We start from the raw sequence: 25252 nt of genomic DNA on the forward strand, positions 1-25252 counted from the left end.
AATGGTTTTTCTTTTTTAAAGATAGGCAATTAAAATAACCTCAAAACTATCCCCAAAAAAAGATTCTATATTACTTTTCCATCGAATTTTTTTTTTTTTTTTTTTTTTTTTGTCCATTTTCAGAAAAAAACCTCAACTCACTCAAACGACTTTTACATAACAACTGATCTTCCAAAATGGCGGAAACTTTGGCGAGAAACTGTCAGCAGATACATGATAGGTGAGACTAATTTTTATTTACGAGTGGGGCCATCTTTTCTTTGAGGTCACAATCATTTCTGACCACCCTCATACATATATATGTATGCTAATACAATTATTCAAATTTATTCAAAGGAGAACCTAATTAAGAATTCCTTGTCGTTTAACATGTTTTTCAAAAGGAAAAAAATGAGTATTCAAATTATTCATGACATATTATTAAATATGTACCTCACTTTTTCTTATTCTAAATAAACAAAAAAAAATTCAAATGGTAATAATATTTTTGTAAGTCAATTCTCAACCATAATGGTTGCAGATAAAAATCAAAGGAATTCAAAAAAGAAAATCTCCCCCGGAAAAAAAGGGGGTAGGGTAACTTAATAAATATTTATGAAGACTTACATTTAAGGAGAGTAAAAAATATTATTGCGTGTTTAGACTCCACAAGAAAAATGATGAATGGTAAATTTCTCGGTTGACTTATGTGAGTCAATATTTGATTAGAAAAAGGAATTGAAATATAATGGAAAGTTGAGAAAATTGAGTTCCAAATAATAATTTTGTTCAATAGAATTTTTCATCGATATTAAATCAGTTAAATTCAAATATGCTATCAAAAATCGTAAAAGTGAACATTTTTTTACATAATACGAAAATAAAAAAGTTTTTAAAAAAATATTTGACAATTTTAAAATTATAATTTTTATTTCTAATTAAAATCATCATTTCATTAGTTTAAATTGGTCATAACTGTAAGTTTTTATAAACGTAATGGTTTTAAAATTATTTAGGAAGCTCATAAAAACGCATTGAGCTTTGGGCTGAAATAAGACCAGACTAAAGTTTATGAAGTTCATTAATCCTAACAACATCAGATTTTGGCATCAAGAAGATATAATATAGGACTGTTATAGTTGAAATATTACAATTTCATTTTCGCTAGAAACTTTTATGAAATATTTATTACATTTGAGAAACTTTTGGTACTAAAAGTGTACTCAGTAATATTGATGTAATTGAGTGTGATATATTGGATAACAGATGATATGTAGAATTTGTATACATTAAATGGGGAAAAAGGAAACAGACAAAGCAAAAAGAACCAATTCAGCAAACCCTCATTAAAAATTACAAAATTGGAGAATAAATCCAAGAAAATATGTTTTTACAACAAGAAAAGTTTGCATTCATTCTGAAAGATGATCAGGAGCATATTAATGCTGTTTTCAGTATTAAAATCTATTTTAAATATATTTAAAGCAAATTTATCACACTTGGGCTGCAGAAAATCCTAGTTTACTAGCAAAGTGTTAAAGTTTGATAACCATTATTTTCTTGAAAGTTGAGTGGATATAATGTGTTTACTAAAATAGGTTTAAAAAAATTGATTTAGTGTTAGGTTCGAGTATTTTATTGATTGATTTGACTTGAACTGGAATAATAAAAACTTGTAGCATTCGAGTCTAATTTCTATCACTACTTAAAAGGAGGAAAAAAAACTAACGGCTCTTGGTTCTAATCTTTTAATGAATTTGGTGGAACAATATAACGCTCATCAATTTATTGTTGACTTTGTTTCCCATATTTTTCCCCCTTCTTTAATGAAGATCGTTTGATAAAATGGTCACTACTTTACTGTATATTAAATCTCATTTCAATATAATTCACTTTCATTGTCTTAATTTAAGAAACACTTAAGAAAAATAAGTAATAAAAAGACTTCATTTATTCATTATTATAATAAGACATTTTTTACTTTGAGAAATAAAAGATTCTATAATAAATTAAAAGCCACTGACTTTTTCCAAAATTTTGTTTTGTATTTATTTTGTTCAAATAGTTTCATTTTATAAAAGATAACTCTTGTTTTTTCAAAACCTTGACTATGTTAAGTAAAGAAATGTTATACTAGTTACGAATATTATTTGTAGTTCCATATTTCAGAAGAAAGTAGATGTTATTCTTCCTCAAAAAACCAAATTTTAAAATAACAAGATTTGCCTTACTCATCATGGTAAGCAAGAGAGTCTGCAAGGGGTGGGCTGGAGGGGCTGTAGAACCCCAAATAAAGGAATTTTTGCTTTTAACTAGAAAATTTAATATTTGAAATTAAATTTTGGAAAAAAGAATTAATATATTGAGAATAATTATAGATTTTTGAAATTTTTTGTAAACAGCTTTGGATTTTTGACATTTTTTCAAAAATATTAATATTACAAACTTTTTTTCAAAGAATGGATTTTTTTTTTTTTCAATTTTTTTAATGTTCCTTTTATTGGTTATTAGTTTATTGAGTTGTACTGATTAATTATAAGTAAACATTATAGTATTAGATTTACTCCATCTTACATAGGAATCTTTTGGTGAAATTCATATAAATACAGTATATTTATTTCTCTAGGAATCACATGGGCGCCAACGTACACACATTAAGTTCAAGAAAATAACTTCCCCCGAGCGCGTTGTCAATGAGCTCTAGCGGTTCCATTTTAATTTTTGAATTTCTTTCAAAAATTCCTAGAACCAAGTCAAAATATTTTTATTTATATGTATATATAATCCTGCGGACGCCCCTGGTAAGTGTCATTTCAAATCAGGTTAAGGCATTTGTTACTATATCTCTAGAGATGTATCGGTCCCGAAATTTTGACGATTACCCTAAATATTAAAAATGCGTCTGAATCGGACGGAAAAGCCGTACAATAGAAAAATCTATTCATATACCGTATCATATACTTCATCAAGTGACTTTATTATCCATCAATCATCACCAATTTGTATATGAATAATAAATACTTTTATTATAATGATGACTAACTATCTAATTTCGTACATGAAAGATGCTTTAAGTTTTACTAAAATAATTAAAATGGAAAATGAAGGTATTTTACATGACCAACCATGAGCACACAGTACGACAAGAGGATTGAGATCGCTGCACTTCTCCGGACTGGATTGTCCTAGACGGTCATGGGGGAGCAAACTGAGGCCTCGAGAAAGTCGATAAACAATGTTTTTATGCAGTTGAAGAATGTGGAGGACCTCAAACACTCTCCAGGAGCAGGCAGGAGACCATCCTTTCTGTCAACGGCCTGAAGTCGCCTTTCACGAAAAAACCGAATTCCCCAATCGCTAATATGGCCAGGAAGATGAAAAGGTCCCCATCAGTGGAGTCCAGAGCCCAGACCTCAACCTCAAGCCTAACACGACATCTAGCAACGCTCTTGCTTAGGATATTAACTATTGTTAGAAGATAGAGATTGTTACTTTACTATTTACTAATCAAGGTGATTTATGATTATATATTTTTAGGATAACAAATGAACTATAAATATAATCATTACTAACGACATCATTAGTTCTATATGTATAGAGTATATAGGTATAATAAATCTTGACATTCCTTTTAGGCAAGAATGTACAAATATACGTACCCGACTTTTGTTATTTTAAGAAAAATTAGCACCGGACAACATGGTTCACAATTTTGCTTGGAATTATATGCATAAGTTGCAATGATGAAAAAGATAAAAACATATTCACCTGCTAATTCAGGTTATAAAATATAGTCAGTGTTAATATTGTGATCAAAGTAGGAAGACCAACTAAATGTATCTATGTATTATTTGTAAGAGTAGGGTTGGAAAATAGCATCACATGTAAATAAAACCTAGTCATATCTATCTAGCATCTGTTTACAGTAACTCAAGGAAGTTTCAGCCTTATCAGTCGTTAAAGTGAGTTGATGTGAATGTTTCTGTAAGAAAATTTAATTTTTTAATTTATATATATCTTTCAACTAAGTCTCCGTGTTACTTTGCACACTTTCTCTAGCGATGCTCACATCTAAGAATACCATACTGTCTGTAACTTTGAAAGAAGAAGTGTGTAGAGTTACACAGTGTCTGAAACTTTGGTGAGTAGTTCTTAACAGAGGATAGATAGATATGACTATATTTTATTTACGCGTAGTGCCATCATCACATTGAGGTCGGAAACTTTTCAACCCATCCTCGTATATTAAAGTGGGTCGAAATGCAGAATTTGAGAAATCAATGATGGGGATTATGAGGAAATGTGTGAAGGGCTATTGTGTGCAAAATGTCAAGAAGAATCAGTGGTTTTCTCAATTCAATATAATCTTTTTAAGACATATTTTGTGTATTGAAAAAGTATATATTTTTCCCAATATTCCCAATTATGGTCTTAAATTGGATTTCTAGAGAAATTGGACTGGTGATACGAGTATTAACCTATAATAATCAAATAGTCAAAATTTATTATAAATATTTAATTTTTGTATATTAGACTTAAAGTATGGGGTCTTATTCATCTTTATGCATCAAGAGCAAACAACAATTATAAATCAGCACCAATACCTATCAAATTGTTATTCCTCATAAAAATAAGTTGAATAGGCTTGTCTTTACGATAGAGTGAATAATAACATTTAGTCTTCCTCACAAAATACATTAATTATATCAAAATATGGTCATTTTAAATGTTATGTTGTATTGTGGAACCTCTGAAGCTTCTTCCTCCATCTCAGATTCTTCACAAACTATTTAAATACCAATACCCAACTTTTCCTGAAACCCAAATTTCAAAATTCGAAAAAGTGGATCATACTCCTATTTAAAAAAAACCACCCTAATTTATAAATCGATAATATTGTATTTTATATTGATTGTATATATTTCTATGTAAATATGTAAACCATATACTATATACCCATGGTCCATTGAAATCTAAACATTTACTAATTCAATAATTAATGATGGTTCAGTGATTGAAATTAATTCATATTTAGATATATAACCATTAATATTTAGTTCCTAGGCAAAACCAACCGGAGCTCCCGAGCTTACATACAAGTCGAGAAAATGACACTTGAATGTGATCAACGAATTTACTATTAGCGGAGTCTAAGCAACTGCACGTCTCCAGGACCACCATCTACGTTGTTAGTAACGTAGGGGAGGAAGAAGGGCTTTGTCAAAAAGGCCAAACTAGACCGGTAGGGGTTAATGTAAGTAGCCCAGGTCAATCCTTTTCATATCCATGAGGGCCCATAATAGAGGTGTTGGTATTTCACACCAGACTGCCCAGAGAGCTATTAAAACAAGTGTATGGGAAGAGCCTTGTGAATGTGAAGAGGCCACTTTTGACACCAGCAATGAAAGAAACCAATCTCCTCCGTTGCAAGACTCTTTTGAATGTATTTTAAATGAGTCTTTTGAACTCGTTTTTGACGGTTTTTGCCCCATTACAGCCCTGATGTCACTGTCAGCCAGCACTGGGACGCTATGGGAGAGGATTACATCCCCAGCGGGTGCCAGGCCTTCCAACGCCGTCTGTAAGCCATCATTGCCACTAAGGGTGGCTACATTAATGATTAAGTGAGCTCAAACACACATCTATTTATAGTATTAATTTTGTTGAAATTCTATATTTGATTAATAAATTATAGGTTGTTAAATTTTAAAATTCAAAGTGTTTAGATTTTAATGGACCGTTTAGTACTTTTAAAAGTTGTCAAATAGCTTTTACATATTATAAATCTTTTTTCTTTCCTATATCCAATTATCTATCAACTTTGTAGCAAATTACCCCATAAATATATATAAACCACATGAATATTCCTCACTAAGCCTCTATGGATTAACAAGGTGAATTCTGCAAACAGAAAACAAAGTTACATAGCTATGATGGAAATGACAGAAAATGATTAAGTGACGTTATCAGTAGTATGATAAAAAGCAAACTTATGTGAGCGAAAAGGATATTTCTAAGACAGAGAATCTACTCAAGCTATTAGGTACGTTCCTCTAAAGTTTGTTATACACTATTTATAATCTGGTATCTTTATCTATGGTACAAAATACTCGTATATGTATTAGTTGAACTCAAGTCAAACAGTAGAAAAATTAATTAAGGAGGTAATTTTATAAAAGAAAGATGGGAGATGGGAGAAAATTTTTGCAATTTTAAGATTCTACGTATATTTATATATTAAAATAAGACGAGACGAAAAAAGAAATTTGCAGAATTTATTTATAAAATGTAGAGTATGCATTACTCTTTTAAGTTGCTCTAAGAATAGGACAAACGTGTACAATATATGTATAATGTGCATATACTCCAAGGTATAAATGAAAGTATGGTTTTGTTTTTCTATGACAATCTGTAAATGAAATCAGTTTAAAACATACGAAGCAAATTTTTATAGTATGGCACAGCATCTTTGCAAAAAGTTATGTTCAAAAATAAAATATAATGATATATGTTTGGTTGTTATAATATAATGGAAGCTGATTTTAAATATATATATTTTTTTATTTGTTCTTATTGTCCAACTGATGTAGTATCCATATATATACAGGGTGGTCCAGATGAATTGCAGATCCAGCTTTTCCATTGCACGGGTAATGGACTTCTTCAGATGAATTATACTTGGAACTGGCCTCATCCTCAACCCTTCCTTGGAGATAGAAATCGCATGGGTTCAGATCTGGCCTATTTATAGGACAAAAATCTGAGCTGAGGACATTTTTCTGGGGAGGACATCTTGCACTTTTTAGGCTTGTGGACTTGTGCACTATCTTGTTGGATCTGCACGAGGTCACCCGGACCTGCTGAAGCTTCCGACGCCGTTTGGCCTAGGTTATCAAGAAAAGCAGAATTCATTATTAGTAATTCTTATAAGGACTGCTGTATACAATTACGTATTGCCTATAAATAATAAAACCATACTACATTTTTTATATATTAAAAAGTATACATAAAGTAGGCATGAAATTTGAGTCACAAAGACGTTCAAAAAAAAAATCTAATTATTACATTTGTATAATATAAAGCGTCGTTTTTTTCTCCCAAATATCAAATATATAAAAAACTTTCTCCTCAGCTTTTTTTTTTTTTTTTTTTTTTTTTTTTTGAAAGAAATATCATGGTCAGACCTACAATATTTTTTTTTTTTTTTTGTAAAAGGACAATTTCTCTATATATACATATATATTTATAGATCAATAAGTTTCTTCTTATATTAACTTTCAACATACAGTCAACCTGCATTAAGCTGTCAAAGAATAGAAAATAAGAAAGTGCTGCTTAGTACAAGTGACCTCTTCAGTCATGTTTGGTATTTTGGAACAGTTAAAAAATTAAAAATAGCGTATAAAAGTATTCAATTAATGTCTGGGTACCAATGGTAGCAAATTAATTTTCAGATAGAGAGAGAAGGAAAGACAGAAATGTGGAAAATACATTTATGTGTGTGCATGCATACTTATTTGATTTATTAGCTGGTAAAGAGAGGGTCTATAAGTAAACAGCCGTTGGTCAATTCTTCTTTGTTTTGTGTACGATACAGTCCATATAAATTTGAAAAAGTGACCGTTTAAAGAAGCTTCCTCCCAATTTAATCATTTGAGTTTCCACATGCCGGGGATTACGCTTAATAAAGTATTTCATGTTAGGAAATTCCTAAGTGACAACTGGAAATGGCCGCATAGTGCAGCGACACGCTTTAATCAGGTGACTGTTAAATCAAGTTTGACATATATAGAAAATGGTAAGATTATATTGCTTCTTTAAAAGGAACTTAAAATTGTTCATTTACCTTGTTTCATCTCTGTGATCAGTCCTTTAGAAATGTCCCAAATTATCCCCTATAGACGGCATAATTTCCTTTAATAAATATTTTAGTAAATTATCTCAGTTCTTAATTAGTTAATTAATCATATAGTTATTTACATATTTATTACTGCTCCCCATACACACATAAATTGAATTTTTACAAATATAAGGCTACAAACACGACGACACAACGGGGTATTTGTGCCACTACACCTGATTCTAAAACCTAGTTTACATGAAAATTTAGAACAATAATATTTTATTATTTTTTTTTTATATTTCATTAATTTAAAATACGAATGTCTTCGTTTTCCTCATTCATGGTTTGATGTCTCTATTGATGAGATGTTCTGTACTTTGCAATTCTTCCATACATACATTGTACGCTGAGCTTATGTCTTTCCGCTTGCTTAGGTGGGCTAGAAAAGGGTCATGTCCAGTGTATATTTGTGCAATGAGTCTCTATTTATCTCTTCTGAGCTTGATACACTTCAACATTGGCTTTTTAAGCATAATATGTATATGTTTCAAACTTTTGTCTTTTTTTATATTGATAACACTAATTTTGATAGAAGAAGAGTTGAATTATCTTCTTTATGTAGCATGGAAAATTTTCACAATTGACCCATTTGTCTTGATCCATGTGAGGAATTTCGTGCCTTTTTGCTCGTTCATGATGATGAAATGTCTAAATCATTAGTATAGTTTGTTTATGTAAAAAGGAATGAAGAAACAGAATATCAAACAATAATCACTCAACCTCTTCATAGTAATGAGAAAATGAAAATTAATTAACAATCCAAGTTTTGCTGCCCTATTCTGTATATGATGATTGATGACGTCATTTAAAGGAAGGCTATTGGTTCGGATTCGAACACGTTCCTCAGATTTGAGACGAGGCATGTCTTAAAATTTTGGAGCCACTTCATCTTTCAAAATAGAGAAAACAACTATGGAAACATTTGAAGATAAAGGCTGCATAGTTCTAAATGTAAAAACCTTGAAACTTAGAAGTTTTTGTTGGTCATCCCGTAAAGTTAATGGAAATAAAGATTTCTTTATGGGGATTTACTCATTATTTCTATAAATAAATTCTTTAGAGAAAAAACTACCTACAATAAATCAATCACATGGACTAGGTAAGCAGAATTATTCTAAAATGTTTTTGTAGCATAATGTAGGTATATATTCTTGTAGAGTAATTTAATATTCAAGGGACTTCTTAACCCTAAAAAGACCAACTAGCATGAGACACCAGTTTTAAAGACATATAACCTCATTATATTCCGAATAATTGACTCACATTAATGATACTATGTGACTCCAACTGTTAAAGATGTATGTATGTACAGGGAGCGGGGATCAGATTGTCGCCTACTTTAAACCTTGATAACTTGAAGACGACATTATCAAATAAAAAACCGGTTCCCAAATAGGAAAGCTATTCTCGTGAGCTGACGATACGTAGTTCAGTTAGCATCATGCTGTCATCATATGAGGAGATAAAGAGCTATAAGTGGAACGAGGAGCTTTCGAGGTCCGCTGTAGTCATGGCATTGGTTAATAATGGAGGTGAAATCTCCAATTCAACGATTGCTTCAAACTTAGGAGTGAATTTACGGACTGTTCAGCGTATCCGTAAGAAGTTAAAGGACACCTGGGATGTTGATGCCACCATAAAGAGGGTGCCCAAGGAGGAGGGCGCCTACAGGAAGGTCAGGGACACCAACTTTGTCGACAAGGTGAAGAAGATGGTTGAGGATGACCCTACCAGGCCATGAAGGGCATGGTGAGGGATCTGGGCTACCATGAGAAAACAATAAGGGAGTGTGTATCTGAGGATTTAAGGTGCCCAAATGTCCTAAATGTGTCCAAAATCTCCATGCAGTGGTTAACCGAGAACTGTTATGACGTCGTAACCAAGGATTTGTGGCCTCCTAACTCTCCCGACCTTAATCCTTTGGACTATTTTTTTCTGGGGCTATGTCGAGAGACATACCAACAGACATCCCCATAGCACCAAGGCCAGCCTGATGGACTCCATCAAGGAAGTATTCGGCAACATGGACAATGAGATCGTTCAGAAGAGGCTGCGACCGGTTCAGAGGCTGTATTGAGGCCGTTATTGATGCCAACGGTGATTATATCGAATGAATGGCTATTCTATACCTATATGCTCGTCATAGTTTTGATTTTCAATAAAAAGTTAAAAAATGTATATTTTGTGTTGTTTTTTGTAGAAAAATATTTTGGCGACAATTTGATCCCCGCTCCCTGTAAATATTAAATAAATATTTAAAAAGATTAAACACCAATAAAAAAGAAAGAAAAAATAGAGGACTATGGGGCCTGGGTATTATAGTACCAACTACAAATTGAAATTATATATGTACATTTTTCACCACAAGGAAACGGTATTGTTGAATAGTAGACCAGCTCCAAAAGGAAATTTTGGATCTGCAATGCAACTTTGTGTTCTGAGGCCATAAAGATGAAGAAATTATCATTTTAATGAATATTTGATTGCCGATATATGTAAACTAAATCAATAATGGGCAAGTATCCCGGCCAACTCTTACTATTTACTCAGCTTTATTTTACAAATTTTGAGAGGTTAAGAGTTTTTATATATATATTTCTATGAGGAACTTGTTTAAGTCGCCACCATGAGCACACAATATTGAAATAGCAGCGTTCCTCTGTGCAGGATTGTTCTAGAAAACTATCTTGGAGCTTACTGGGCCCTCGAGGAAAAGGATTTAAAATGTTTTCCATGCATGGACCGCTAATTATGTATTCTAGAACATTCTTGATAAGAAAATTGTAAAAAATGACCCTGAATCTCTCAAAATTTGAATAATAGAGATGAGTAGGTAATAACATTTGGCCCCGTACGTTGGCTGTTATTTATATTTGTAGCCTAATAATGAAAAAAGAAATAGTTACAGGATAAATTGGCTTCAATGTTTCAAAAAATACACACAATTTTTTCAAAGCTTTTTTAACATTTTGATTGAAATAACTGGTAAAAATAGGTATTGAATACATCAATGGTAATTGAGCCGAATTGTGAGCACTTGCATTTTCATTATGAATAATGATTCGCTCCTTCTTCTATTTTTTGGGAATTTCTTCATAGACTTCTCGCAGACAAATGGTTGTGTATCATTCAAAATTAACTGTTCTACGTTGCTGAAAATGCTACTGAAGTTACTCAAGATTTCAAACCGGAAAACTTGTTGTGCTTCTCCCATAACATTTTTTTTTTAATTTGGCTCATCTTGAAATACTCATGCAGTAGATTATTGTTTTGTTTTAGGGTCATATGCATCGATCCATGTTTTGTAACTTATGCAAATAGTATACACATCCTTTTAGGCACATCTAGTAAAAAATTTCACCATTCCTGGCACTAATCGACACCAACCTTCTTTTGATCATAGTCAGATTATGTGAGATCCAATATGAAAAAATGTTCTTTTCAGCCAAATGTTTATGCAATATCCCTTAGATGCTAATCATGTTGTAAAATGCCAAAAATACTTTATCGTCCGGTAAGTCATGTGACGATCATATTTTATTAGCTCATGCACAGCATCGGTGTATTCTGGCACAACAACCAATTTTGGACAACCTTTAGGAAATTCGTCGTGGAGTGAACTCCGACCTCGCTTGGATTATTTTCGACCACTTTTTTTTCACTTAAGGTTAGTGCATGATCATCATATAAGGAGTTAAGTTTATCGATACACAGTTGCCTTGATAATCCATGCCGAGAGGCAGGAAAAACGATTGCACAAAAGTGTACACGAGTCAATTACATTATTTTACTGGAAATAATATTTGAAATCGTCATAAAATACACATATCATGTGTAAATAACAAAACGTCATTATAAAGTTGATACTTGTAAATACCAATCTATCAGCTGGATACAACAGAAGGAGCAAAAATATAAAATAATAAGTCGTAACATACATAATACGTTTTTTTATAAGCGATCAGTTAACTAAAAAAAATCTTTTATAAAAATAAATTTGGATTTTTGTTATGAAAAAACAAAGTAAACCCTGAGCTTAGTTTTTGACATTATATTTATTATGATATATGGTATTTGATTTCTTTTAAAGTTTAATCATATAAAGTTAAAACCCTTATTGTAATTTAAAAAATCAGTATTGTGTAAAATTCATAGAATTAGAAGGAATAGTCTGATTTATAAAAATCATAGCTTCCTTTATATACAGAGTTGATCTTATCTATTGTTATGCATTTTATTATTTTCATGACATTGGTACAAAATCACAGAAGAGTACATCAAGACGTTCTAGCTATAAGCAGAGCAAGCTGAGACAGTTGAAAAGAGCAAAGACGATTCTAAATTTTATCAAGGCCAACATAAAAAAGGCAAAGTTTTACTCTTTTTTGATGAAAAAAAAATCACCCTCGATCCCAGAACAGCTGCTACATCAGACAATGTCTCAGCTTCAGAGAGAGATGTCTTCAGAACAACAAATCCAGATGGCAACATAGATGATGTCTCCCCTCCCATTTTTGTGGAGTGGAAGGAACAGCTCAATGCAGATGCTTACACGAACTTCTGGGCTACTACCTAGGGGAAAAGAAAAGTTTGGGGACAACTTTGTTTTCACTCAAGATGGAGCTTTGTGTCATCTCCCGCTAATACCCAACCCTTTCTGAGAGACAACTTTAAGGACTTCTGAGACCTCGACATTTGGTACCCTCCTCTACAGAAGCAAACCCCTTGGACTACTCTATCTGGGCACGTTTAGAGGGGAGAGTATGTGCGACTTCTCGCTAGAGTTTGCCGTCTGTAGATGTTTTCATCAAAAAGGAGTGGGCCAAGCTCGAATGGAAAATATTAGTGCTGTGGCGCACATTTTGAATAAAAGTTGTGCCGACCACTATTTTCCGATGATTTTATTAAATAACTGTCCTAACAATACCTGTCATTTAAATTTTTACAGCCAGCACTGGGACGACATGACAGAGGACTATATCTGCCGCAGATGCCTTCCACCGCTGCCTAGAAGGCATCATTGCCGTTTGAGGTGGGAAAATTCCTTCTTCAGATTACAAATTCCGAAAAAAACAGGCCAGCTAAAAAATTCAAACGATTTTCATCACAATATGTGAGCATCCTTAGGGTGTAGCAGATTTTGTCCTCATAAAGACCCAGAACTTTTGAATCAGTATTAAAGAAATGGAGTACCCTTCCTCATGTCATGAGATTTTTTTACACTAAAGGCTTGTTTAAAAAAGAAAAAACACCCTCATTCTTTGTCTTTAATTACATCATTAATATCTGTATTTGTCTGTGTTAGACCATTCCTGATTATACAAGCTTTGATTGTTAAATGGTCAATTGAATGTTAAGGAATACAAGCGGAGATATATATATATTGCTAATGAATGTCATTATTCACTCACAGTTAATTGAGTGACGTGGTGGATTGACTGCAAGCACAGCATATTATATGTATTCACTATTATCTACGTATAATTACGGAGTATTCATTAAGTTTATTTGTTGAGAATGAAGAAATTGTTTATTTCAACATTTTATGATTATAACCTCAACTCCCTGGGAGTGAGGATTACATACTAGCATCATCATTTTGTCTACTCCATAAAAAAATAAGAAGATAGTATATATGTGATAAGGAAAAAAAAAAGCTACGATTTCTTTTCTATTTTATTAGATACCTCTTAGAGTCTTTCTCTTCTTTATTTATTATTAGTTTTGCAAAATACATTATGTCAAACGTTCATTAGAGAGACTCTACTCTTTGAGCATGCATTCTTTTTTATACCTCCTATAAAACTAACTATAACGAAATGAATCATTACTATATAATTATAGCCAATGTGTACTTTTGAATTACTCTTTATCAAAGTAACTCAATAATAACGATGAGAGTCCAGAACTCGTTATCTTTTGTATTTATTTATTTCCTTTTAACTTTTTTTTTTTTTTCAAATAAAAGAGGGTGAAAAAAGAAAATGAGAATGAGTGAGTAAATGAATTAATGGGATTTGAATGATGGATAACCCTGGACCTGATTTCAGGGGAAGGGGTTCTCGTGTCTTCTCAGAGTTATGGTTACTATCCTTTCATTACTTATTACTTATTTTCTTTGTGTATCAGATTCATCGGCCTTATAGTACGATAGTACGGATTCTCTCTACATTGCATGATTATAATATGTAGGGTAGGAGTTGTAAAAGAAAGAAGTGATGAGAAGAGGGGGGGATAAGAGAGATTGAATAAAAAAAGAGAACTAAAAAAGGAGAAAGGGAGAAAAAAGAGAGAAATAGAGGAAGAGTAGAAAAAACAAAATAATATAAAAGCTGAAAGTCTTTCTTCCTCTCTCTCCAAAATTGAGTAAGGGATGGGTCGTTCTCTAAAAGAAAAAAGAAAAAAGAAAAAAAAAATGTCCCAATTACCCAATAAGAAGGAGAATATGAAACATACATGAGCGTGAAAGGACAGGCGTACAAAAAACAAAATTTAGTTATATTGTACGTATGAATGTATTGACAACTTCTTGCATCTTTTAATATCATAGAAAATTGTGTTTGTGTTTTTTAAAAAATCCATCCTTCTACTGACATTAATGAAAGAAAAAGGAAGATAGAAATAAAAAGAAGAAATTAAAAATGTGATTCTTTTAAAAAAAATTATCAAGATATTTTTTTTATAACATCCAAATATGAGAGTATCGTTCCATGGTATGTGTCCATGATTCATCTTAATCTGTTTTTAGTGAAGGTCAGTACACCTAACCTCTTTTTATCACTCCCTTCTCCAATGTATTCCCCCTATATATCCACTTAGGAACACACACAGCAGCTAACAAAATGAAAGTCCTTTTTTGCCGGAACATGCAGATGTATATATGTTTAATATTTTTGCAATAAATTAAAAATTATTTAAGGCTCTCTATATTATGGATGTGTGTATTTGGAGGTTTTGTTTGAGATTTTTAATCCTGTTTTGTAGAAATCTTTTACAATAATTCAGTGTGTGTTTCTTTTGGCAATTTGCCGAATTACATACAAAATACAAAAATATATTAGTTCATCTAACTTTTTAAACTAGATTTTTGTTACATCTGTGGAGGAAAAACGTTTTGGAGAGGTTAAAAAACATTATATGTACTTATATATATATTTAAGAAAAAGGAACAAACATTTATCCAATTTTTTTGTTATTTTTTAGATTACTTTTTTGTTATATTGTTGTTGTTTTTTATCTATCTTTTTTTGAGTAGGGCTTCATTGTTGCCCGTATATTGGATAAACTTACATATAGGTGTTATATTAATGTATAGATAGATCTCGTTTCGGGCATATATTATGCATGCATAAAAATCAAATTTTATAAGAAGAGATAATGTGTTTAGGAGAGTTAATACAAAAGAATCTGAAACAAAACAAATCATGTAAATGATAAATACACAATTTATTTTTTTACAGAATGTCTTACGAAGCTTCATATTTCATTCCATTTTTTGGACAATTTTTGGCTTTGTATTCAAATTTCTCGTATAAGTCAAGAAGCCTAAGAATTTTAATTATAATTTAAAACTTTTATTTGATTGATGATACTTAATTTGTCCTCAATATAATATATTTCGAATCAAATATAACTGTACCAATGAATTTTTGTTAATTAAGTAGGATTTGCGGGACCTCTAAAAGAATAATCAGAATAATTTGTCCTCGAAATTGACGAGCATTCGTTAAAGAATTAAAATATGAAAAATCCTTTTAGTTTGCTTTTGTGTTTGACGACATCATAGTTGTCTTTTAGGATCAAAGGAATTTTTTTTTTTGAAAAAAGAACCCTTATTTAAATTAGGGAATCAAAAAAAAATCCTATTATTTTCCTCTTCTCTAATTATTATCCTAATTTTCCATTCATTCCAGATGACTGTCAAAAAGGAGACCATCAGTAGTTCTGACTATTATAATGTAAAAAACAGGACACAAATCTCTCCTATCAAATACAACAATACGAAACAAGGGCTCAGAAAATGAGACACTTACTTAGTTGGTATATATACTTATGTAATTATTAGGGGGAACAAAACTTCTTCTTGGAGTACACCCTTTCTCCTCTTTTAATACCACTGCAGAATATATCAAAGTCTACCTACATATTTATGATCATTGAAGAATACTTTTAGTTAAAAAAAAACTTTAAAAATGTTGGATGTGTTCAGAGGAGTAAAGACTTTACTTAGTGTTAAGCATTTAAAAATCGACTCATCAATTTTTCGCCTTCATTACTCACTCACAGTGGCCTTTTTACTCTCATTTTCTCTCATTGTGACGACAAGACAGTATGTTGGTAATCCTATAGACTGTGTTCATACCAAAGATATTCCTGAAGATGTGCTCAATACTTATTGCTGGATTCATTCCACTTATACCATCCCAAGTGCATTTTGGAAACGTATAGGGATCGATGTTGCACATCCGGGGATTGACAAAACCATCGATCCTGAAGAGAGGAGATATGTCAAGTATTATCAATGGGTCTGCTTTTGTCTCTTTTTCCAAGTAAGGGCGGGAAGTTGTGCATCCTTTTTAAGTGTAGGGTTCTAATTTTTTTGGAATTATCATATTTATCCAAAAATTAAAAAAAACACCTATTATTAAATCAAAATATATGTAATTGTACATAGATATAGCCCTTAAAAATATGTCCAAAAATTACAACACAATGCTCAAACAGACGGGAACGAGCCATTATTTTTGTGCACATAATCATTATAAATTTGTCCTTCCAGGCTATCTTCTTTTATGTGCCCAGGTGGCTTTGGAAGAATTGGGAAGGAGGGAAAATCACTTCTCTCAAGATGGATCTAGACTCTGGAATTATCAATGAGTCAGAAAAGAGACAAGTAAGTAATATTTTTCTAGTATAGGTATTTAAATGAGTCCATCGGGGGAAAAAGTTCAAATCCCATCTCTAGAAGATATACAAAAAATTAATCTGGTTCTTATTTGATTTTTTTTCCCCCAAAATTTCAAACAGTCATTTTCTAAAAAAATGGTTCTTTTCAAACAAATACGAAGAAATATACCGTTTTAGAAAAATAAATTAATGTTTTGATGTTGGTCAAAGAATTTAAAGTTGTAAAGTTCACAATTTGATGAAACAAGTAGAATTTTGACCTAAAAAAATAGTCAATCGCAGTCAAAAACGCTTCTCTAAAAAAGTTTACCTCTTACAATAATACTTTATTTATAAATAAAAAAATCATATAAAAGGACAATTATATACAAACTTTAAAATATTTTTGATCCATCTAAAGTAGTTATTTATAATAAATAGCTCTATTTAGACCCTAACCGACTTTAGGGTGAAATTGACAATTCCAAAGACTGTGTGCAGCCTGAAAACATTGACCAAGATTACTCAAATTTAATATTTTTTCTATTTTTTCCACCTGACATATGGAAAAAATTAATCAAGTAAGAACCTCTGTAATGTCCATAGTTTTTCCGCATCCTCATACAAACAAAGGCATGGCTCAACACTTACTCAGTACGTGCCCTTCTAACCTTTTGGACATCGGCTGCTGGAAGACTTTGATGGACTGAAGGGATACTAATATATTTTCAAGTTGACTCATTTAAATTATGTATCCACTACTGGTTTCTATTTAAATGTATGTTTTTCTTTCTAATAGAAAAAGAAACTTTTGCTCGACTACCTTTATTCCAATCTGAAGAATCACAACTTTTATGCCTACAGGTAAGACAATTAATTATAAATACATTCACAATAAGTCTTCATTACTGCTACCATATTGTAAATCTTATACACTACGAAAAAATTCCTTAGAGAGTTGGAAAAATTACTATGACAACTCTAACTGATTAAAATTAATCATCCAACACCATTAGCACATTCCCCTATTTTTTTATTTTTCGTGTTTTGTTTGCGTACGTCATTCTATTTGTTCTAGTACGGATGAACACAAACATTCTTCAATCTCTGTTATTAATATTTCTATGGTCATTCTTATGCAAATACTCACATTGCTGTTCAAGAACACAATTTGATACTGTTTATGTAATTACATAGGTGTTATATTAATATCCCCATTCCAAAGATATTTTCTTTGGGGGGCAATCAAAAAGTTGATGTTAGTAAAGTTAGCCTGTTAGGCCTTTTTTGGCGTGGTGCAGGATATTTTCATTTGAAAAGAAAAGCGATTCGCTATTTCTAAGCCTCACGAACCGTTCCAAATATGATGCTATAAGGCTAACATTGTATATTTAAAAGTATTCAGTTTATCAGTTCAAAATATTGTGTACCTTGTTTTAAATAAGTTAAGGGGTCTACAATTCCTGTTTAACTATGTTATCATACATAACATAGCGAAATGTAACTCCTAGTTGAACAGAAAGAAGAAACATAACCTAATATTACGAATCAAATACTGGACACAGATAAACTGATACAGAGTGTCCTTCTTTTTAATAGCATATAAATTTGATTGTAATTATCACATTATATTAAGATTGTGTCATATATTAGCATTCTTGAGAGATTAATGGTTGAAGAAATTAGTTGGAGTGGATAAATTAACATGTATTTAAAACAGGATGATTATTTTATTTGTCTAGTTTGTTCAATGAGTAGAGAACAACATCTTAAATGTTGATATGGTTCAAAACTATTTGAGGATCATTATGTACTAAATACATTTTTGGTTCAATAACAGTTTGTTTCAATTAAACAAAAACCTTAATTTTTGGAGTATTTGATTGGAAGCCTTGTACTAGATATATATTTTTTAATTTTAAGAATATGTACTTAAAAGAAAATGATTGATATTTTTTTTTTTTTAAATCGATGATACAAAATAAAATAAACAAAAATATTTAACTAAAAGAAAACGCCATTACTTATAAAATAGTCATTTGAAAGAATGAAATTTAAATTTTTTTTTTAAATTATAATTTCTTTTTTTTTAAATACTACATTTAAAGAAAGAAGTAATATGCACAGTTCCATTTGCACGAGGCCACCTTTCACGCTAAAAACAGCTCTGATTATACCTCAAGTTGGCACAAAATTGAACACATTAAAATTAATATTAAAGCTGCAGTACAATTTATTTTGCTATGACGTTGATGCACCAAGTTGGCCATTGTTTTGAACTTTGCAAATAAAATAATTGACGTATCCTGTGTCACCTTAAATGAGTTTTGTGTCAACTAACCCCTTTTCTTTTACTACAAAAAATATAAGAAGTGATGTTTACTTGAATATTTATGGGCATTATATTAAAGTTAATGTTTCTTACATACACATCATATGTGTACATATTTATCCGTTTCTTATCATCAAACACATGATGTAAGTAAATTGTTTGGTGGTTGTTTTGGACAATTACTTTATTTTTATTTTTTACATTCTATAGTGAGACTACAACATCAAAACACCTTATATATACATTCTGTAATAGGCACTACACAAAATATTGTTAAGAGTAGACTAAGAATATAAAACAAAACTTTTTTATGGATGATAATATTTGAATTTATTGTTAGTATTGGACAATGATAAAGCACTTTATAACTCCCCTAAAAAAACACAACACATAAAGAGAAAGTCATTATTGGCATGTAGTATTTGTATTTATGTACTTAGTGATATCAAAAGAACTCTATTTAATTCTTCTTTTTCCATTCTATGAATAATCCTATAGATATTTCTTCTGTGAATTCCTGGGGTTGATCAACATAATGGGACAAATGTTGCTAATGGACAAGTTTTTTGATGGCACTTTTCTGACTTTTGGAATTGAAGTAAGTCAAATCGTACATAATGTAGTCCTTGCTGATTCGCGGATTTTTGTGTAGTTAATATAAACTTAATAATAGTTAATAATAACATTAAAAAATCAAAGGGATTTCGATTGGTAGTTCGACATAGCAAGGCTATAATATATTAAAAACTTCAGTCTGTTGCAATAAATGGAGGTTATGTTAATGTATATAAAAGTTTCAAAGTTGGCTAATAGAAAGAAGATTATTAACTAAGCTTTTGTCACAGAGTAAATCAGAGTTGTATACAACTTCCCTGGTAGGAATTGCTGATTGTTACATCAATAAACTGTTTATGCAATAGAAAAAATAAATATGACGTCATATACCCTTTGTGTCAGCTGAAGACTTTGCATAATCATTAACGCATTTTTAGCGTAAATGTGTAATGGATAATACCAACAACTATAAAAATTACTATAAAGTACTTTTATAAACGTCAATATCTATAGTACTTTTTTGTGATATTTATCTTTTCAATGTATAAACTTATCCTTATGACGAACAAAATCAACAGATAAAGCATATAGAGTGATTAATTATTGAATTTCTAGATATACATACGAGTAGACTATTACTCATATCCATGTATATAAGATCTAACAGATTAATCCGGCCAAATTTTGACAATATCAATAACAAGAGTAACATGGTTAAGGTCTACTGCCTTTATTTAACCATATAGTTGGAGAAGTTAGATTTTATTCGATTCGGTTAATGTCAACCGCCACAACGACCTTCATCCTATACCTAAAGGTGGTACAGGCGTTTGTGACATAGCAGGATCTACCTTCCTGACTTCACGCACGATGCTGGCCTTCACACAGGGGTAGGACTTACACTTGTCTTCTACTTCCTAAAAGAGGTAGAAGTGAAAGGGATTCGCGTCGAGGGAGGTAGTGGCCAGTTCTTGACGCCTAAAAAACCTAAGACATTAGATTGGAGCCAATATATGACAATTTTGGCGCCATTCAGAGTCCTGTAGGAACAAATACGGGAGCTGATTACTACCTTGTTCATCCAGGGAATGACGATCTTCTCGAGAAAATCCCCCATGGTCAACTCCAGACCTAAAACAGCAACTTTAACTCAAGGGTATATGTTTATATTGCCTTGAAATAGTTTTTGTATATGTTGGGGTCCTATTCTTTGACATCACCCGACTCATTCAGGGGGTTAAAACATTGTAGACGGTCTGGAATACCCGGTTTAGTTTATGAAAGCCCTGGCTTTGTTTCTTGCTCAAGGTGATTCAGTAATAGTCACTCTTCCATGGTTAATGGTGACATATTTGTAACAAAAATCAAAAGTACAAAATAGTTGCTAAATCTCTTGATCCCTCATATATGGCCATTAACTAACCGCAATACGGTCAAACATTGTTATGATTTATCTGTTAGACCCTGCATAAAATACATTTATGTGGGGTATTTCTATGAGGGTATCAGTTGTTAGTAGTAGGCAAGGGTACATCTACATATATTGGACGCGAATAATGGGAGCTCACTATATATATATATATTAAAAAAAAACAAGGCAAACATCATCTTTTTTTGTTTTGTAATCATAGGTAATATCATTTGCTGAAAGAGACCAAGAGGACCGTATCGATCCTATGGTGTATATATTTCCAAGAATGACGAAATGTACCTTCCACAAGTTTGGTAAGTGTCTCTTTTTAAAAATGTCCTTAGTTAACACAAAAACAATCGTGAACAAAAATCTTCAAATAAGAATTTTCAAATTTATTTCTTTACATCGTCGACATATTTATTTTATTTTTATTCAATTTCAAGGATGATTTGAGATACTCAACAAAATTATTGACTACAGCCTAGAATTTTCATTTGATTTGACCATAATATGCCCCTTTCAAATAAAATCAATCAGTTTCAAATTATTTTTTTTTGACTATTGTTACATTAAGTACAATTTGAGGTACCTCCAAAGGATTAATCAGAATTGTTTGATAATATAAATAGACAGATATTCGAATACTCAATTATGAGAAAAGTAACAGTAGCTGGATTTTGTGATAGGTGATCACAAATGGATATGTAGTTACATAGTGCTAATACTCCTTTTTGATTGCTTTCAGGAACATCGGGTGAAGTGGAGAAGCACGATGCCATGTGCATCCTTCCATTAAACATTGTCAACGAAAAAATCTACATTTTTCTATGGTTTTGGATGTTAATTATGTTTGTTCTGACCTTTATGGTTCTGGTGTATAGACTTTGTATCATAATTTCTCCACGTATGAGAGCCTATCTCCTTTACATACGCTTCCGCCTGGTCAAAAAAGAATGTATCAATATAATTATCAAAAAAACAAAAATGGGAGACTGGTTTCTACTCTATATGTTAGGTCAAAATATAGATTCTATTATTTTTAAAGAAGTGATGCACGAACTTGCAAGGAAGCTTGGATATCATAACAAGGACGTCTATGATACTTAATAATTAATTATAGACCCTCATTAATTAATCCACGCCTTCCCTACTACATACATACCTAGATACATATTATAACAATAATTAATAATTATCTTATACTTTTTTTACATAAAATACGTCTTATTTAAAATATTTCATATTTAAATTATATGTAACTATATATAAAAGATGTATGTACAAAACAGTGAGATGAAGAAATTCTTTCAGTTTGATGCATTTTACAAAAAATATTACATACCAATACTTTATATAATAAATTCTTTTTTTAATATGTATACATAAATAAATAATTAATTGGTGCTGAGGTTAGAGAATGATAAATATTGAATAATAATAATTAATTAATTATAATCATATGAAACGGAATATATTCTACTTTATCACAATTTAGCTCATTACATATTATATATACAATTATAAGAAACACTTTCTCTTTTTTCAAAACTTTATATTAAAAAAAGCATGATCATACATATTTGCAAATCATTTTTTGTATTACTTTTTCTAAAAAGCTTCTTTATAAATATTAAAATATAGTATAAATATCCCCCCTAACTTCCTTGGTGTCGCTATCCACCCCAGAGTTGGAAAAATCATTGTTGTGTGAACTATATTTATGATCCACCTTCTATGTAAATTTCTAATTTATCATATACATTTTTTTTTTTTTTTTTTTTGGGGGAGATGACAATTAATTCATAAGTTGATATACGAATTCTAGAGTTTATTATTATCGAAGTTTCAAAGATATTATTATAATTTAAATGGTTTTTATAGTATTTGCCTTATATGAAGTAAAAAAACGTGGTCCTCCAATGCTTTTGGGGGGTACCACATAAATTAAGACGTTATAAATGTTTCATTCTCTCTTTATTTTATATTAACGGTAGTACACAGCATTCTCAGAGTAATTAGGCGTGGGCTAAAAGACGAATGATCCTTTAAAAATATAGAAAATAACTCATCCTGGAAATCTTCAATATTACTTTCTGTTTTTTAGGAGCACGCTGACAAGTAAATACTCAATACTTATATCAATTTAAATGGGTTCTCTCCTCAAGAATGAAATAATATTAATAAGAGCTGGATACAAGAAAATAATATGCGTTGTGATGACTCAAGAGCAAATTAGTCATTAGAGCATTGACTAATGAAAACAAACAACCTTCGTTTTATTATACCAACGTTTATATTTAATTTAAATCTACATTTATAATGAAAATGAAAATGAATTATGACGTAATACATAAGGGACCAATAAAAAACAAAGAGAAACAGTGGTCTTTTTACGCAACCGCCTGTAATATTACATTAATACAGCTACAGGGTCGGTCAGTAAACGTGGACTCTCAAGACTCTTGGCCTCCCTAACGCGTGGGGTGTTTGTGTATGAAGACAATCTCAATTTGCCCTTCACGGCTATCCTGATCGTTCTATGAGCCACGGAGAAGTTGTCAGAGTCGTGATTCATTGATTTGATGTGGTGCCCCTTGATCTTATTCTACAACCCTGACAGGAATTCCGGAGCTCTCTTGAAATTTTGCTCTTCACTTCCTACTGTGCTGGAGAAACCATCCCTATCATTTTTTGATCTCAGACACCTTGAAACCAGGTTCCTGGAGCGCTTCACAATGTCCGAAATGCTTGCCACCTCAACTTGAGCATCTGAGATGTGCTACCACTTGGGCTCTTGGTCATTCATGATGACGAGATTACGAAATGTTTATTATAGTTATTTTATGCTAAAAATAATGGCTGAACCAGAATGTCAATAAATAGTAACTGAACCTCCCTATATTAATGAGAAAATTAATATTAATTAACCATCCACTTTTTGCAACTCTGTATATAAAGTGTACCCTGTATACACGTTCTATGCTAAATGCATACGCTTGCAAAATTTCAATAATATGACTACATTGGTATTCCTTTGAGGAAATATATTAGCATTATATTGGTGCAGTGCACCCAGAATCTCGTTTTTATATATTCATACAGAAAGACAAACATACAAAAAAATGTGCTTTATTAATATAGACAGTACAATTTTCTAGATCAGAAATTTGGGGAGCTACGTCTTTGACAGGACAATTAATTTAAGATGTAATGGCGATATTAGAACCTGTGCTAATATCAATTTACAAAAAAATGGTTTTACTAAACCACAGCATAATAATAGGATTTTCAAAAAAATTAAAAAAATATTTTTTCGTCATAGAATTACCACATAAGCACGCAAGCACATTGAGTAAAAGTTAATCATTTTTCCCAGACATGTTGTCTACTAAGCTACGTCGCTTCACATTGTTCAATTGGGCTTTAAATGTCATATAATACAGTCGTTTGAGTGAATTAATGTGAGTGTTTTTGTGAAAATGGACAAAATCGAGGTTCAAGCTGTGATTAATTTTTTTTTTTTTTTTTTTTTTTTTTGAAAATGTAATCTCTAAATAGATACAAACAATAGATATGTTAAAATCCTAGGCGTCTAAGTCAATCCAACTGGGAGTAATTGAGCCAAAAACAAAGAGTGTCTTGTGAACAATTATTTTGCAGAGAAAAACGTAGATAACTTTTTGGACGTGTAAAAACAACAACACATTGAGTTCAAAGAATGAATCCATTTCCATGTGTATTTTTTTGATCCGCAATGTAGCTCCATAATGCTCAATTTGGCTTTAAATGTTATAATGAATGGATTTCAAGCACTACTCATGTTTATGATTAATTGGATACATTCAGTCAACACCAACAATTATAATCAAATCAATATTGCTGGTAATTTTTTGAAGAATAAAATTTTATTGACTTGTTTTATCGGAATTAATCGAAAAGTGTCTCTAATACAGATTAATTTTAATATTACTTGAAAAGACAGACTTCATAGACAGGATTGGTTTAAGCCTGAGCAAGGCTTTAGTCAAAAATATACGAGGAGGATCAGAAAAGATTCCGAACTAAAAAAGATATAAGACATTTTTTCTAACAATTTGTATTTATTCTCAATATAGTCTCCTTGTAACTCTATACACTTCTCCAAGGAATGCTCCCATCTCTGTAATTCGTCCAAATAGTACTT

At 31.3% G+C, this 25252-nt stretch overlaps 1 protein-coding gene and 1 long non-coding RNA gene across 3 annotated transcripts; both read left to right on the forward strand.

The window, feature by feature from the left end:
• The first annotated feature begins 3775 nt into the window (after positions 1-3775).
• LOC121120284 (uncharacterized) lies at positions 3776-7104 on the forward strand. The gene is made up of 5 exons (XR_005864994.2): positions 3776-3941; positions 4009-4120; positions 4177-4449; positions 4513-6022; positions 6587-7104. It is a non-coding gene; the product is annotated as an uncharacterized lncRNA (long non-coding RNA).
• A 7130-nt stretch (positions 7105-14234) lies between these two features.
• On the forward strand, positions 14235-22644 carry LOC121119875 (innexin shaking-B). Of its 2 annotated transcripts, none has more exons than XM_040714693.2 (7): positions 14235-14635; positions 15796-16431; positions 16662-16775; positions 17568-17632; positions 19599-19698; positions 21287-21380; positions 21815-22644. In XM_040714693.2, the coding sequence occupies exons 2-7, from the start codon at positions 16075-16077 to the stop codon at positions 22174-22176; spliced, it is 1092 nt and encodes a 363-aa protein (XP_040570627.1). In that variant the 5' UTR covers positions 14235-14635; positions 15796-16074; the 3' UTR covers positions 22177-22644. The 2 variants fall into 2 exon arrangements, with proteins under 2 accessions (XP_040570627.1, XP_040570628.1); XM_040714694.2 differs by having other exon boundaries at positions 14377-14595; positions 21815-22559.
• The last annotated feature ends 2608 nt before the right edge of the window (positions 22645-25252 follow it).

This window comes from Lepeophtheirus salmonis, chromosome 6 (genome assembly GCF_016086655.4).
Source record: "Lepeophtheirus salmonis chromosome 6, UVic_Lsal_1.4, whole genome shotgun sequence".
Taxonomy (NCBI): domain Eukaryota; kingdom Metazoa; phylum Arthropoda; class Copepoda; order Siphonostomatoida; family Caligidae; genus Lepeophtheirus; species Lepeophtheirus salmonis.

Excerpts from the sequence above, each read along its gene's own strand:
- LOC121119875 (XM_040714693.2), top strand. The coding sequence starts at position 16,075 with ATGTTGGATGTGTTCAGAGGAGTAAAGACTTTACTTAGTGTTAAGCAT. Across the intron at positions 16,432-16,661 it reads GCTTTTGTCTCTTTTTCCAA|GCTATCTTCTTTTATGTGCC; the intron begins GTAAGGGCGGGA and ends TTGTCCTTCCAG. Across the intron at positions 21,381-21,814 it reads ATGTACCTTCCACAAGTTTG|GAACATCGGGTGAAGTGGAG; the intron begins GTAAGTGTCTCT and ends GATTGCTTTCAG.